A 16627-nucleotide genomic window follows, 5' to 3' on the forward strand; every position below is an offset into this window, starting at 1 on the left:
CTGCACCACAGGGGAGATTTGGATTTGTAAAATCAGGTCTGTACACTCATCTTTTCAACCTCTGCTCAGACTGAAACTAGCTGGATGTTGCTGTGAGTTACATGAGGTCACCCAACTCAACGTACCAATAAGATAAATGTATAACCTGTCCCATCTTAACAGGTGCAACAGGAGAGTCAAGCAAGCCCAGTCTCTCTCACACAGTCCCGACCTTGCAGGGATGCGTCATGGGTGAGTAGTAGCTTCCACTATCATGAATTAGCTTTCAGGGTATTTAACACAAAAAGAGTCTTCTTCAGGTCTACAGAGTCTAAGACAAATTCAGTTTTCCAAATACCCTGTGAAGGTTGTAGCCACAGGCACACAGTCAATCCTGAACAGTCATTATATGCTTCATATAAAATGCATAGTGAGGTATTGCAAATGCATTGTGTATGGGCTCTCGTTAATCATCATGAATAATAACTTAGGTTATAATGATAGAAACAAAATGGTTTTTAGGCATTTTGAAAATATGCTTATATGCATGTTTTATCACTACATTTGTTTCTAGAATTCAAATATCACTACATTTATTATTACTGCTATTCTATACAAAACCACATTCAGCCACGTCTGTATGTTTTGTTGTTGTTGTCATCTTTGTCCCATTTTCTTTCCCACCGGTTGTCATTAGTTGTCTGTGAGCTAAAGCTGGATCAAAACATAGCACACATGCACACACACACATGCCCTCCTGTGTCAGAGGGGAACAGACAGGTGACACACGGGACAGAGGCACACACTTTGAGAATATCATCAGGGATTTGACAGCATGGGACAGGCGTCACATAGGGAGGGTTTGACTTGATGCTGTAACTGAGAGGGAAGAGTCAAGTGTGTTAAAAACAGTTAAAAAAAACAAATAGACCACACCGCCACTTGGAATTATTAAACCTTGTTCCTCTTGTTCCTAAAAGATACTTAATTTTGCATTTACACAAAAGGTTTTTAGCGACATAATTCCTCATTATTATTAATAACCTACAAACTTAAAATTCTAAATCAGACAATTCAAAATTTGATGAATAAAAACTGAAACATTTGTTTCACTGAAGCTTTATTTGTTACTCAAAAATGTTTCTATACCACTCACTCTTTCCTCCATACTAACAATACTAAAATGGAACAATGGGGTGATAAGAAAATATCACACATACACACACACTCTCACAGTCAGTATATTTGATCTCACATGCATCTGCAAAAACACATACAAAAATATCTTCAGAATCAGTATTAAGTCATTCAAATAGCTGCTCATTCTGACAACACATTCATACTGTATATGTGCCACTCATTGCTCATTTCCCTGCACTGAAAACACATGCAGACATACTTGCCATGAACATGTTATTGAGAACAAAAACAGATTTAAAGGTTAGAGCTGGTATCAGTTAATAGGGGCTTTGTTTCACATAGGCAATTTCAAGTTATAGCAAAGCCATACATGGGAAGAGTATTTTCACTTTTTTAGCAAACACACACACATACACCTCGTGAGGAGTCTAGGTGCAGTCAGTGTTCAACAGTGTTATAATTGCAAAAAAGCCTCTTGTACAGAAACGTCTACAGGTCCCTAGACCATTCACTACTGACACTTCATTAACTCCAAGAGAGGTACTCATGTGCAGCTAAACATTAAAATAATGAACAAAAATTAAATATGACCATCTTTACTCAAAATGACCCACGAGATTAAAAAAAATGTCAGAAAGATCTGTTCTAATTAGCCAAGGGAGACAACTAATAGGCTCATTTGCACATTCCCCTTCTTGCATGCCCTAAAATTTTGAGTAATTCCACAGTGGTATTTATTTTATAATTAGTGTTATTACCACCCCACCCCTTACTCCTCACCCTCAGATCAACACTTGTCTGTGAGTGGGGTCCTTGTCACAGCAAAGCGAAGTGTGATTTTTATGTGACACAGATATTATCTCCTAATAGAAAAATACAAAATATCTGTGCACAGTCTTTGATTTTTTTTTCTCGTATGAACAAGCTCCATCTGAGGGCTTTCATATTTAGAGTTAGAGGGCTGAGTCAATATGTAAACTGAGCTAAAACAGGTGAGTCCAAAATATACATTTTTTCTGTACTCAGAAAGTTGAGATTACAATTTCAAAGCAGGTAATAAAATGCATTAAAATTAAAATGGTGTCTCTAACATGATTAAACAGTTAGTTAACATGCTATACCCAAAGAAAGGCAACCCATGTAATGCATTTAAAGGGACAACCTGACATTTTCAAGTGTAATTTTTTTTTCACCAAGCAGTTACATCACCAAAAAAAAAAAAACAATAAAAATAAAAATCTTGCATTGCAACTTGTTAGCATTGTTAGCAAACCTCATTCTAATCAACCAATAATTTAGTTGAAAAACTAACATGCTAGCCGGCAGCAGTTAGCACCATTAATAAACAATCCACTGTGCTGCTTTCAAAACTCCCAACGCTCCCAAACCTCTCATGAGTGATAACCTTTTCATAACAAAAAACAACTGAATAATAATTCATAATTTTAAAATGTGAAGGTGCGTTTCTTTTCACCATGTTTACCTCATCTCTAATCACAAACATCAGCTTCTGATTGTGCATCGGTAAAAGCTAGTGAAGTGAAGGAATTGTGAATATTTGCTAAGAAATTGTATCATCAGTTCAGCTCATGGTCGGTATGAAGCCGCGTTGGGAGATGCTGCAGTGTGGCAGTTTCAGTCAGTCCCACATGGCTTACCTTCATGACTTAATTCAGCAGAGTTCAGACAGTACAAACAACCAGCAGATGTCTCTGTTAACTCAACCTGCCGCTGCTGATAAGCTCTGGTAAATCTAAGGTTTTAAATGTGCTCTTTCTCAGAAAGAACCACAGAAAATGAACACAGCACCAAACTCCCACTGACAGAGAAATACATGTAACCTGTAAATTCCAATTTGCGGTCATATTTTCCATTCTTTAAGTGTGCAATGGTTACTTCCCAAAGGGGGAAACTTCAGATGTATTTCCTGTCAGTTTCGCCACAGCTTTTTGTTCAATTACTCTATACCATGATAGCAGGTTTCCAGCACCGGTCACATGGTAAGTACTAACACATTAAGAGGTGCGTGACTATTACATTCCCTCAACACAAAACAATATTACTTGGGGGAAATAAAATGATGAAATTATAGGAAGGCTTTTGTTATTCATGGTTAGCTTCAATTTGTGCTCATATGGCGCTATTTCTTTATTATTACAATTCAGTGACATGAGCAAAAGCTTGTTGGCAGACTGTTTAATGTTGAATGACTTATTCTTTAAATATCTGTTAGCCTTTCCTTTGTGTTTACAGGGGTGTAGGTAAAGAGAAGGATTATAGAAACTATAACAAAGTGTTACCTTGTTCTAGAGAATAGTCAAACCTCCTCACCTGGAGGAGCTGACTCATCTAAAAAAGAAAAAAAAAGTCAATAGTAATGGTTTCAGTGGATAGTTTGAAAGCTCTGTGGTCTAATTGGTATTTCAGGTGGCTTTCCCAGTAGGAGGAATACCAACACAGTCCACAGTTTTTTCATGACAAGGTCCACACACACACAAACACACACTGAGATATAACAGAGGGCAAACGATCATACATACTCCCACACACGTGCACACACACATATATATATCCTCTGGGCACAGCGGGTGCAGGGGGTGCACGGGCTCTCTATCCCCTTGGCATGCTCTTTTGTTGTGGCCACACAAGGGCAGCCTTTGTGTGCCATCAGAGTGTGACCAAGTACGAGCGTGCCTATGAGAGAGTATGTGCATATTTGTTTCCTAGTGTCTGTTTATGCGTGAGTTTGTGTGTGTGTGTGTGTGTCCTGGTATTTGTGCCCTGTTTATGAGCTGTTCTCCCACTGTGCTGGCTTACGTCCCACCACTGGGCAGGACAGTGCAGATAGAGGACAGGGAGGAAGGCGAGCCTCCTTTCTCTCTTCACACTGTTGCATTGTTGTTGGAGCGGGCAGGCTGATGTCGAGATGGGCATGTAGAGGGGTGGTGTTTGGGGAAAGTAGAGGGAGGCCAGGTTGTTGTTGTTGTGGTGGTGGTGGTGGTGGTACCAGTGATGTTCCTTCAGCTAATGTTTCTCTTTCCACGCTGTCTGCTGAGCTTATGTTTGATGTATTGTCTTAATCTTACAATATGGCAGAAAAGCTCTTCCCGTGTACATTCAGTGCCAAAAGGTCCAAATCCTGCATTGTGTCTCGTAAAATAAATAACACCATGGTTTCCCATTTTAAGTTGGCTGAATGCCCTTTAGGGATATTCACTTGGACTGAGAGCCTGGTAAAAGAACATGGAGAGGGGAATTTTCAGTCTACTTTGTCATTGTTGTTGGAGTGAACAGGCTGGCACTGGGCTGAGCACGAAGACGAGGAGGAGGAGGCGGAGGAAAACGTTTTGGTCGTTGCAGAGGGGTCCTTGGGTTTGTGTTTCCGATGCAGGGCGATCGCAGCCAGAATGCTGATGATGTGCACGTGGAAGTACATAGACCTGAGAGAGAAAGGAGGAAAAAACCGAATGGAACTTTTGTAACTTTGTCATTAATGTACTGCAGGAAGATCATTTGGAAAATGTGACATGACAAAATAGACCAGGCCACAAAATATCATGTTAAAAACTAAAATGTGGAATATTGAAATGTGTTTTTAAAAAATAGGTAAAACTTTATCAAACATCATCAGCGAGCATGCACATACATTAGCTAGAGCTGCAATGATTTACAACTATTTTGATCATCAATTCATTGTTTGAGGCCTTTTTAAAGAAATGATTCTGGTTACAGCTTCTCAAATGTGTATATTTCTTGTTTCATTAGTCTTCTATGATAGTAAACTGATTATCTTTGAGTTTTAGACTTTATGGTTTAAACAAGGAACTTGGACCTTGGGAATTAGTTCAGTTAATTTTCTGATATTTGTGACTGAATAAAAGTAGTGCCAGAAATTGGCTTAGAGAAAGCCATAACAGAGATACTCTCTCATAAACACATTTCACTGCTGTGCATGTGTGTCTATACATACAATCACAGGTTTGCATACACAGACACATTCTTCACATACATTGGACAATAAGATAGCGACCTCAAAACAGCAAGAAGACGAGCTCCTTTGTTTGTTGCATTTTAGCTGAGCAACAAGAAAAAGCCAAAGAAAATGGCGCGTGTAACCACTGAATGAAAATAACACCTCAGGTGAGGAATTCAGTACACTGGGGCAAGACATTAGAGTGTTGACAGGGAAAAGCATCACCAGCACTTGGCGTACGTGTGCGAACAGTCTGCACAGTCACAACACAGATGTCTGCACAGAGGTCCACGCTGACCTTGACAGACATGGGCAGATATCTGACAAAACTTACATCACCCAAACCCATGCAGCCACACTAGCTTAAACTGGGCAGGAGAGAATGAGATAATTAACACCAAGTGGGACATACCTGTAATACACCAAAGTGGGTTCTACTGCAAGAAGTAGAAAAGGCATGACAGTGTAGCAGATGGCCAGCTGGGTGGCTGCCCACGTCAAGATGTCATAAACCAGCTTCAAGCCTCTGGAGCCCAGGAAGTAGTGACGAACAGATCTCCGTATCTGGTGGAGAGTGAAAGATGAATTGATGACAAGAATTTCTTTCCCCCACATTTGTTTTACTTTCCTTTAGCATTTTTCTTCAGATTGTATGAATTCTTTTAAAGCTACACTGTTTCTGTGCGTTATGTTTTGCTGTGGTATAACATCTACTTTCTTCCACAGGTATAATCAAAAAAAACTTGGATCAAGCTGCTCAACCAGCTGCACCTCACACACAGGAAAGAGATAAACAGCCAGACCACAGACCTGAAGTGAAAGGTCAATTCAAGCCCCTTCCTACACAGGTACAAGTCTTTTCTGACAAATACACATTTCTACAACCACTTAAATACTTAAATAAGAAGTGCTTGTTTGCAGTTACAATAAGAAATGTAATGTTTTTTGGGAAGTCTGGGAAGTTAATAAGGCTAAAAAAATCAAAGTTGCAAGATTTCAAATGGCCAAAATATTGACTGTCCTATCTGTACACTGTTCATTCTCCTTTCAGTTGTATGCTGGACTATTAATTAGAATTTCCAGAGGAGGTAATGTACTCACTGCTCGTGCTGCCATGGTGATGGGGATGGCTGTGATGAAGGTAAAATAGTACCCTGGATAAACACCATGCCACAGGGCAGACAGGATAAAGGTCAACGCCAACCGGTGCTTGGGTGCTCGGTCATAACACACTCTGAGGAGATGAATTGGAAGGAATTGAATATATTAAAAGAGTGCCTAGTAAATGCTTTCTGACTGTGGTTCATATTAGCAGCACTTACGTTTTAAGCCAAATTCCTGTTCGAATATTCCAGTTGTCTATAAATGTCTTGAAGCTTGTTGCGGTCTAAAAAAAAAAAAAAGTTATTTATCAGTGAAAAGCAATGAGTGTGTACTCCAATCCTTGACACAATGATGGACTTTGACCTGCATTCATTTCTAAGACAGCACCAGGACAGTTTGGTCTTTTTTTGTGTAATCATGCGTAACACTTAGCGTTACCTCAATCCCCAAGATGTTGAGGTTGCAGATTAGATCCCACGATGGCTTTCCATTTTCATCCATCCCCAAGAAACCAAAACCTGCAGCGTTGTTCACAGCATCGGCTGCAAAAAGAAAATCGTGACTTCCATGGCAACAAAAATGATAGTGTATGTCCCCCTCATATTAACAACTGACAATGTGATTGGCCAATCACAGCAACCTAACTCAAACACATGCTGTGCTCACCTAGTGTCCAGGCAAAGTAAAATTTGGGCCTGGCTGCTTGTATGGAGAAGAAAGCATAGATGAGCCTGGTGAGGAAGGGGGCGTGGCTGACAAAGTCGGGGTCCACGTTGTAAGTTATAGGCAAAGACCGAGTCACAACTAGGAAGAACAGCATACAGCCACTGCAGACCAGCAGCTTTTTACAGACAGCGTTCTGCAGAGAAAACAGTAGTGATGAATGTACATGAAGACCAGTGGACTTCAGTGGATATCAGGTGACATTTCCAGAAATTACAGAAGGACAAAACTGTGACATTGTGCTCTGTGCCTGATATACCTTCTAGTGAATTCAGAAATTAAACTAGGAAGAGAGGAATGCAAGAGAAGTGATCTAGAATAGAGCAACAGATTTAAACCCACCCTTGACTATAGTCCCAGGCCATGCTGTGTCACAGAGCAAAATCAGAAGAGGGAGCGACAAACACATGTGCATTCATGAAGTTACCAGAGGTGATGGGTTTGGTGTCTTATCATAGCCATTCTGTCCGTTACACGTCCCGGAGTGCTGCCTGAGCCTCTGGCTGATGTGTCTGCCCTCTATGAAGTCGATGTAGTCCATATAGTTACTGCACGGTCCCACCAAGACACTCAGGAAGTTCAGATTATAACTCAGGTACTCAATGAGAGAAGGCCTCACACTGCAGAGAGAACATTCAAAGAAATCACAAACAAAACAGGGCATCCCTGTATTTTCAGTACAAAAACAGTGATCACTTCAAGTGAAATTTAACAGTGGCACTATATATTTACATTTAAGTTGGGTGGAAATGTGAGAAAAGCATGCCATTTATTTCTAAATAACAAATTAACAATTAAAAGGTGGTAAACTTTATTGTTGTTCGGCGACCTAAGTTACATTCTGTGAATGACAAAATGTCACATTTCACACAGAGACAATCTAAACATTATACATTATGTTTTGCTTCCTTCAGCCCTCTGATAATAACAGTTATGTAGCCTTTAAGGGACCCACGGTTCAGTACTGAGAACTGGTTTTGACTTGTAAACAGTTCCAGATACTGAGAAACCAGCAAAACATAAAGAAATCTGTTTTTCAGTTTATTGATTTCTAATAGCAACCTGACCTGCTGACCTCTGTCTACATTGCTGGTTATGGATGCATTAAAGCCCTATTTATCATGTTACAGTACAACCAGAATTGATAAATAAAATCAGAATCCGAATCAGTAAAATATAATTAATACCCAGCTGTATAGGGAGAACAGGAATCTTAAAGTATGGTCACGAACATGAGACAATCACCACATTCGCAGCACCATCACACAAGGACAACACTACATGTTATGATCATTTGTTGATATGTTTTTCATTTCGTTTTAAAATGGCATGCATGGCACACTGATGAATGTGGTTTTATCGATTCACATGCATAAAAATGTATATTCCATGCAAAATGATGCCTCTTATCTAAGTTCCCAGCATGCTTTTTACATGAATAATCTATTCACCATGATTGCATCTCCTTGTCATTGTCCTTCGTGGCTAAAGGAAAAGAAAGAGTTATTTATTCTTTAAATGAGATGTTAATCTTCTTCTTTTTCTGTGCACAAATGCTTTGACAGGGACACTGGAGCCAGATACATTTTAACCCTACAGTGTAAACTCTATGCACCTCAAAGGTTGGGTTTAAAAGAAAATCAGCTCAGGGCAGAAGGAGGAGATAAAAAAGGAATCACATGAAAGACCTCCACTTCATCATTATTCACAGGCAGAGCACAGTGCTCTGTCTGGTCTCCAACATGTTTATCCCCTGATGTTTCACACAGCAACATATAAAAAGTCTTTAGTGTGTTTTAGTAAAAGCTTACTTTATTGCCAGAAGCTTCTGCTCCGGGGTCAGCTGTTCTGATTTCTTACACATACCTAAAAACAAAACAAAACAAAGGATGCAGTCATCAGTAAGCTTATTTGGAAACATTAATTTGGCCACTTTTCATCTTTCCCTAATCTGTCATCATTCCATTTAATCTTTTTCTTTTCCTCCCTTTCAATTTTCTTCGAATAGGCCTTTGTCGTGGAACACACTTTGTCAGTTCACAGTAGGAACAGCACTGGTGTTGGTAATAAAATCCGTGACGACTGAGTTTCATTTAGCTGCTTTAGTGCCATGATTTTGTGCACAATCACTCACTGACACATAGCTTCCAATAGAAGGGAGCCATTATTATTGTTATTAGCAACATCTGTGATTTTCCTATTACAACAGGTCACAAAATTGGTGGTGAAAAAGCTGTTGATTAAATGTTAATGTGCATGTGTGTGTGTTAGAGCGTATCCTCTCTCTTACCATCATGGAGCTGGAATGCTAGTGTGGTGATCTTCTGAGTTACAATCATCAGAGGCCTGAGCAGAAAAGGCAGATAAATGATTTATTTGTTTAATTCAACTGTAAAAATGTAGAGGAAAAAAAGCTGATATCTGCTGCTGAGCTGACTTAGTGGATTAAAGAATAAATACACAGACGAATAAATACCCTTCAGACAACCCTGTGCCACAGAACTGATAGTATCATGCAATTCTGACAGTTTCTAGTACAACAACCATGTTTTAAAAGATATAAACCCCCCCCCCCACCCCAAAAAAGAGCACTTTATGGTCATCTACTATACGACTGACTTAAAACAAAGTACACCTGAAGCCACTGCCTTCTGAGCCTCTGTCTGAGGCTACAGAATGATTTTCCCTCTTAAATCACGGCATTCTTTTCCAGTCATGTCATGTCAGGTCACTTATTACTCCAATGCAATTCAAATATCCAAATTTTCTCTTAATCACCATCTCCCTATGAAACTAGGACAGCTGGGTCTTTATATTGTTTCTTTTAAACCACTCATTGGTTTCATGTGTTTCAGTAGGTTAGCCATTTATGGCTATCAAAAAGCGCTGGAAGTGAGATAACAGTCGAGGGTGTTAAGGTCCTGTACAGTATGTCTGAACAGACCAGTTTCACACCCCCTCTCCTGGTTTCATTCACAGATAGAGACCTCTCTGTCCCAAGAATGTGAGTGTGTATGTGCACAAAGGCACACAAACACACATTTAACTGCATCTCTCCATTTCTCTCTCTTTCTCCTGCACACTCACACACAGGAACCAGTGTGTGAGGGGGCCGCATTGTGTGCGCAGCATGGAAAGCTGAGGCAGAGAGGGGCTGGCCGTGCGGCTGGCAGCGCTAGTTGGCAGAGCTGGCAGTTGGCTTTAGAGAAACATTTTTAGGGTGCCAGCCGGTATGTGCAACACTGCACCACTGTAGCCCACAGACTCTGTTTTTCCATGTAGACCATAGTGTTGGCACAATACACAAGATTTTGACCCAGTTCAATTTCTGTTCTGCTGCCTTGCACAAATGCAGAAATGATTAGCTTATGGAAATGCTCATAGCACACAGAATTCAAACACAAGCTCTAGATTAACTGTGTTTGACATCTTCCCACAGGGCAAGCAACACAAGATACAAGGGTGATAAGCAGAACCACCACAAAAACCAGGCATAAAGCATAAAACCAGGCAATCCCCGACATAAAGGGTTGCTGTTATGCCAGAGAAAAGTGAGAAAAAGTGAATAAAACCTTTGTTTGGCCTAATCCTTTCATAGTAAGTAAGTAGTTACACATATGGACACCACTGTGATCCACAGCCATTTATCTGTCCAATCTGAGAGCCTGAAGGAACTGGATCTCAGTTAAATATATGACCATACCAAAGGCTGACTCACAACCCTGGCTGCTCATCATCAAAGTCATGTGGAGTGCAAGTGAGGCTGCCAGCAAATTCATCCACACGGGAACTGGGCAAAGGAAATTGCTGAATACAGGAGCCAGCAAAGTCAGCCGTCACCTTTAAAAGCACAACTACACACAGAAACGCTATTATCCACTTTATCTGATTTTCTAGTAAAATCACCGGTACCACCTCTGGGATTATTCTGACAGAGCATGTTTATTGGCAGCTCCATGTTTAGTTTGTTATTTGTGAATCCTAGGAGGCCGTGCTCTTTCTATAAGAGGTGTTCCACAATGAGATAAGCACTATGTTAACAAAAATTCTCCCACCAGTGTGAGAGTAGCTGTGGAATGCAGTTCTAGTTAACACCTGTCGGTTCTGTGTAATAGTGTAATTTCTGAGTATGCAATCTTTCACTTAGGAAATAATGAGTAATGACAGAGGAGTCACAGCCCATTTTCTGTTATGGGAAATCCCCTCCCACTTTTCTAAGTTCTCCTTTGAGCTCTTCTTTATAATCCTTATGGAGTCCAAAAAGGGAAATGTAATATTTCAATGAGGAGAAACCTTCCATATAAAGAGAAGCATACTAAAAATCAAACTGTCCACTCCTTTAAAAGCGGGCTTGTTTCTACCACAACAAAGTTACAGTTGCCAAGAGGCAGTGAGTACCTTAACTCTACCTGGCTGGACAATGTCAACAGTGAACAATCACGTTGCTGCTTTTTAATCAGTGGTGTTGTATTTACACAGGGCTGTGGCACTGGCGACTGTGTAAGTAGGTACCACACAGTTTGGAAACGTTAACTGATAACGTAAGAACTGTTCTGAAGCTGAAGTGATTAATAAGCTGTCACAGAGCAGGTGTGGCAAACAGAGTGGAGAGGAGATGAGGCAACTGGCTGATTAAGCTTTTCCTTACCCAGAGAAGTCAGTGGACAGTATTCCATAGTTATAGATGAAAACTCGGCTCACTTGGCACACTGTCAGATAGCCCATAGCTGTCACCATGGAATACCTGTATATGGTGAAATGAATAGAACTAAATCAGACAAGAGACAAGTGAGATACTTATGAATGTCTAGTAGATTCAAAAATTTCCTCTGTTGTGTCTTTTATTCTTATAAGTGTGTTTGGTCAGTTAGGACATTTACTATCTGAAATATATTTTATAAAGTCATCAAAAAGAATAGTCACAGTATAGTGCTTCAGAGAAATGTTTTAACACCGGGATCTCAGCAAATTCATAGAAGTAAGAACCACTGACATTGTAAAATCGAGGAATGATGACTCATTTTGCGGGCATGGTCTGCAGCGAGCTGAGATTTTCTTGATTCAGTCAGTTACTGTGACAAAGATGTGCGTAATGTAGTATGTATGTTTAACCTGAAACAAAGTTTACACAAGCAGGGAACAATGCCGGTTTTTATCTGCCTCTCCCTGCAGGTAATCCATTTAAACATAAATACCTAAGCATACCTCATTTATGCTGCTCAATTCATAAAGAGAAAAAACTAAGTTCTTAATACACACACATACACCAGAATATGAAGAAAAATGTATGTATGGTCACAAAACTACACAACTACAGTATGAGAGAAAAAGAAACAAACACACACACACACACACACACACACAGTCTTGCTGTCTTGATGCAACAGACTGGTCCGGCTGGCATACCAGGTTGCTTTCCACCGGACGTGCTCTGCATTAGTTTCATGCCTTCAACAACAGTATTTTAGTTCAGGCTTTAACTTAACAGGAAGATAATTAGGTGGGGTGCATTGCACTGAAGTCTGTGTTGGAATGTGTGGGAGGGAGTGAATGAATGGGAAAGTTCAAGGGAATGAGCAACGACAAAAACTTTTTAAAAGATCGAAATGTCAAACGCTGTATTACCACAACAAATACATTTCCGATATAAGTGACATTATCTAGACTGAGCCATCTGTACACTCACACACCTGTGACGTAAATAGTTTCTGGGCTGATCTTGTTTGACAAGTTTTACTTAAAGTCTGCAGTAACTAGAATTGCACCACTGTCATGGAAATGAGATGCTGCTGCTATAGGAGGTCTGTCATTCACCTAGCCAGTCTGGTCTAGAAACAACATGTACTAACTTTGCATCGCAAAAAGGGCAATGATTGATTTCACAGAGCATTAAAGCATGTATTTAATTACTTAATAGTTGATATGTTTCAGTGTCAAGAATTTCAACTAATTTCAGTGCTTCAACATTTTAGAATCTAATATTTTTTTCTCCATAACGCAATCATATCCCAGAAGTATGAGGACAGAGACTGACCTGTGTACACTGTTGATGTCAGCTTTGATGATGATCAGGTAGCTTGCAACCACCACTGTCAGGATGTGAGCTGAGTACCTGTAGAAAAGGATGCACACTATGAGAAAATGTGTATCGTCACTGTTATCTGAATAACACATAGTGTGTTAAGTGGGACATCATGCTGTAAGCCTGTGATATGATACAGCGTGTGCGAAACCTGGAACTCGTGGATCAAATGCTACCACATTTCTCCTGTGTCTCTCCTCTCTGTGCATTCTTATTGTCTACAGCCTCATTGTCCTCCTATAATTATAAACCTGTGGGCCTAGTGTATTGACCATCAGGCCTCTCTATTTGTCTGGAAGGTAGACACATAATAGCTGAGATATGCTCAGTGGTAAACCTACTACAGAGAGTTAACTGTCACATATTTTCACTCATCACATGTTGGCAATCAAATCACGGTATTGGCTAGGAATAGAAAATATGAATGGGGTGTAGCATCATATGAGAGAAAATGAATGGAGTATTGTGCGAGGGCAGCATCACGCAGTACCATCCGAAGCAGAAGATGAGAAAGGCGATGCCGAGGAGAGTTGCCACAGCATGTCTGACCAGGGGATTGGCATGGCTGGGACTGAGGTAGAGACGAAACCAGAAGGCAGCAGCCAGGGCAAACAGCTGGCACGCCAAAAAATTCACCTGTGTGGGAGAGATTAGGATCTGAGTTGTGTCAAACCATGAGCTTTTTGTTAAACACAAAATCACCCCCTGATACCTCTATAAGCACTTCCTGTGACAGCATGGCATGGCTATAAGTTTCACTTGTTACTTCATCCACAGTGATATCATATCAATTCTAAAAGGATGAGTGGCTTTGTTGTGATATTAGTGAAGCAGACTACCACATAACTAGCTATTAATGTTAAGTAGCCTGATTTTTAAACTTTGGCATGTCTTCACTTTCTCGCGTCATTTTGTAGAGGAAAATAACATCAAAAGCCTCTTATGTATACCATCACACTCACGAATTGAACTGTGGGCGTTGGTGGCTGTCTAACAAGTGACACAACACTACTTAACAGACCATTCATTCATGACACTGGGTACTAAAGAAGACAGCGTATCTTGGGGAAAATGCTCTATAATTCCTCTGAAATATCCACGCCGGGTTGTGATTCGTGGGCAGGCAATCCTACCTGATCAAGAGGAAAACCCAAGTATTCACTGACAGGCAGCAACCACTTGGATCCAGTGGTTTTAAACGCCGTGTCCGCCCGCTCGCCCATCCTGCGCAGTTGCTGTTTCGCGACGCGTCGGTGTTCCCGGTCGTCTATTCCCTTCTCCCTTTTTTCCCCAAAGCGAACTACTTAATGTTTTCTGTGACTGAAATACATTGTTTGCCCGAAAGGAGAGGCTCCGTGACAGGTCAAACCAGTCCACAGTTTGATAGAGCAGGCATGACACTCCCAGCTGTGCCCTCCTCCTCCTCCCTCTGTCTCAGCGAACCAGTCAAATCTGACTGAGACAGAGAGAAAATTAATGGGTTTTCCGGTCATTGCTTCAAAAATAAAAGCCGGGTTGACGAACAAAATATTACCTTACTGTTTGAACAGAAAGCAAACATCTGTCAGGAGAGAACATTTCAACAAGCTTCTATTCTCCGCAGTGTTTTCGCAGACTTGCCTCTATAGAAGGAGACGTTTTAATAATAATAATAATATAGTAATTCTCAAACAATTTTTGATTGTGGGTAATGGGCTAATCCTTGTCAAAAGTAACCGAGTGTGTCTTGTGTTTGGGTGAAGTGGGTGAACATTATATTTAAAGATAATTTTGAGTGTATAATATCTAGCACAGTTGACTGGGATATCGAAATGTTTTTTGTTTTTTTTTACATATGAAAGCTACTTCACATTACTTCCGGTGTCATTCAGGCTGTCTTTGAGGCTCGACGCAACATAAATTGTCAAGGTGGGGACCAGTGGCTGTTTCTGTTGAAAATGAGAGATTTTTGTCAGTGAGTCTTCTCAGAATTTCTCAGTAAATAAATTAAGAAAATATAAACATTTGTTTGGATAAGTTGTTGAGACTGAAGCAAAATTCTCTGTGGTGAAGTGTGTAAAGGTAATTGCCACAGGTGTCCTCATGGCCTGTGAGAAGTGACTGTGACTTTAAGTTTGTAAATTAAAATGGATGATTGGACATGTCCAGCACTGTTAAAGTGAAGTAGCCCAAATCTAAATTCAAAAATAGTTTGTGAGTATTGCAGAAGATGCCAAGAAAGGCCATCTGGTAACAGATTAATGCTCTTCTCTGAGACCATAGCATAGCTTACAGAGTTGAGAGACATATGGGAATGAATATGTATTCATTATTGTACAGTTATTGCTGTGAGTCATCATAACTGCCAGGTTTTGTCGGTGGAAACATGCTGAGCACTTTTTGCACAGAGTAGGTCCAAGGATGGCATTTAAAGTGAGGCACCTTTGAATGCAGCTTAGAATGCTAGCTTTTCCTTAGAATAAACAAATAATGTGACATTTAATGCATCTCAGTGGGAGAATAATTGTTGTGCCCCTCAACATGGAGGTCAAAGTTCGGGATCAGCTGCAAATTAGCAGCCTGGTAGTGACATCTCTTTTAAGGACAGTTAAATTTCTTTCAGACTGAAGGTCTATTTTTGAGCATAACAACCTGCAAGCCAAAGAGCTGTCTCCTTACCTTTTTTATGCCATAATGCCACCGCAATGCCAGCGCAAAAAAAACAACAACAGAAAATACAGACATTTTATAATGTAGGTTTCTATGATAGCAACACACAATATGTTATATGGCCTGAGAAAAGTGTCACCTCTGTAATGTAAATAGTAGAAGTAGTAAAATCATTCACTGACGTAAAAGTAAAAATGCCACAATGCAAAATAAACTTAATCAGTAGAGTCCTCTAGTTGAAATCTTATTTAATTAAAAGTACTTAAGTATTATCATACATGTCACTGGTGACATGTATGAGCAAAAATAAAATTTGGGGCAAATATTCAGCTTTTAATAAAAGAAAATGCAGATGTTTTTATATTGTTACTTTCTGTGAGTCTGTTCTACAGTAAGTTGTATGTATATTTGGAATAAAACACAATGTCTATCAGGACTTCACTGTTTTTCTGAGCATTGAGGTCATTTCTGCTTGTCAACTTCATGCTGGTAAGGTGTTCTTTGAGTCCAACATGGTGATATCTTTTGAAAATTAGAAGCACTGACCAGAGACAAAGAAGCACACAATAGATAAATCTGCAAATGTTATGAAAGGCAGGGAAGCTTTCTGGGGTTCCAAAGATCTGTGCAGAAAACAATGAACATGATACTGCCATACATTATTACATTTCAAACTGAGCCATCTTTTACATTTGGTATTTTATCTATTTTTAATTAATTTTCAGTATTGTCAACACTAGTCCATGCATTTGTTACTCCCAGGCTGGACCACTGTAATTCATTATTATCAGGCTGCCCCAACAAGTCTTTAAAGACTCGCCAATTGATCCAAAATTCTGCAGCACGATTACTGACAGGGACTAGAAAAAGAGATCGTATTTCTCCTGTGTTAGCTTCTGTACACTAGAATTTAAAATCATCCTCCTCACATACAAAGCCCTTAATGGTCAGGCACCATCCTATCTTAAAGATCTTAT

General features: G+C 39.9%; 2 protein-coding genes across 2 annotated transcripts in view; one reads left to right on the plus strand and one right to left on the minus strand.

Moving 5' to 3' along the window:
* Positions 1-6258, plus strand: part of LOC108889232 (transmembrane protein 65) — a 49267-nt gene extending 43009 nt beyond the window's left edge. Inside the window, exons 9-11 of the transcript XR_007814581.1 lie at positions 163-231; positions 5819-5940; positions 6144-6258. The gene's annotated coding sequence lies outside the window, so the exon portion shown is untranslated. The remainder of the gene's footprint in view (positions 1-162; positions 232-5818; positions 5941-6143) is intronic.
* Positions 1083-14540, minus strand: mboat1 (membrane bound O-acyltransferase domain containing 1). Its single transcript, XM_018685592.2, has 13 exons — positions 14135-14540; positions 13492-13637; positions 12954-13031; positions 11568-11663; positions 9210-9265; positions 8731-8785; positions 7347-7539; positions 6863-7055; positions 6635-6738; positions 6415-6479; positions 6194-6326; positions 5505-5656; positions 1083-4559 (listed from the first exon to the last, which is right to left on the minus strand). Exons 1-13 carry the CDS (start codon positions 14222-14224, stop codon positions 4379-4381), a joined length of 1542 nt encoding a protein of 513 aa, XP_018541108.1. The 5' UTR covers positions 14225-14540; the 3' UTR covers positions 1083-4378.
* Positions 14541-16627: the final 2087 nt, after the last annotated feature.

The sequence above is a fragment of the Lates calcarifer genome, linkage group LG15 (genome assembly GCF_001640805.2).
Source record: "Lates calcarifer isolate ASB-BC8 linkage group LG15, TLL_Latcal_v3, whole genome shotgun sequence".
In the NCBI taxonomy this organism is placed as follows: domain Eukaryota; kingdom Metazoa; phylum Chordata; class Actinopteri; family Centropomidae; genus Lates; species Lates calcarifer.

What these genes read in the sequence shown, in the direction of transcription:
- mboat1 (XM_018685592.2), bottom strand. Translation starts at nt 14,224, where the DNA reads ATGGGCGAGCGGGCGGACACGGCGTTTAAAACCACTGGATCCAAGTGG. An exon ending in CAGAAGCTTCTGGCAATAAA is followed by an intron (nt 7,540 to 8,730) that starts GTAAGCTTTTAC and finishes TTCTCTCTGCAG; the next exon opens with TGTGAGGCCTTCTCTCATTG. An exon ending in TTACTTTGCCTGGACACTAG is followed by an intron (nt 6,739 to 6,862) that starts GTGAGCACAGCA and finishes TTCTTTTTGCAG; the next exon opens with CCGATGCTGTGAACAACGCT.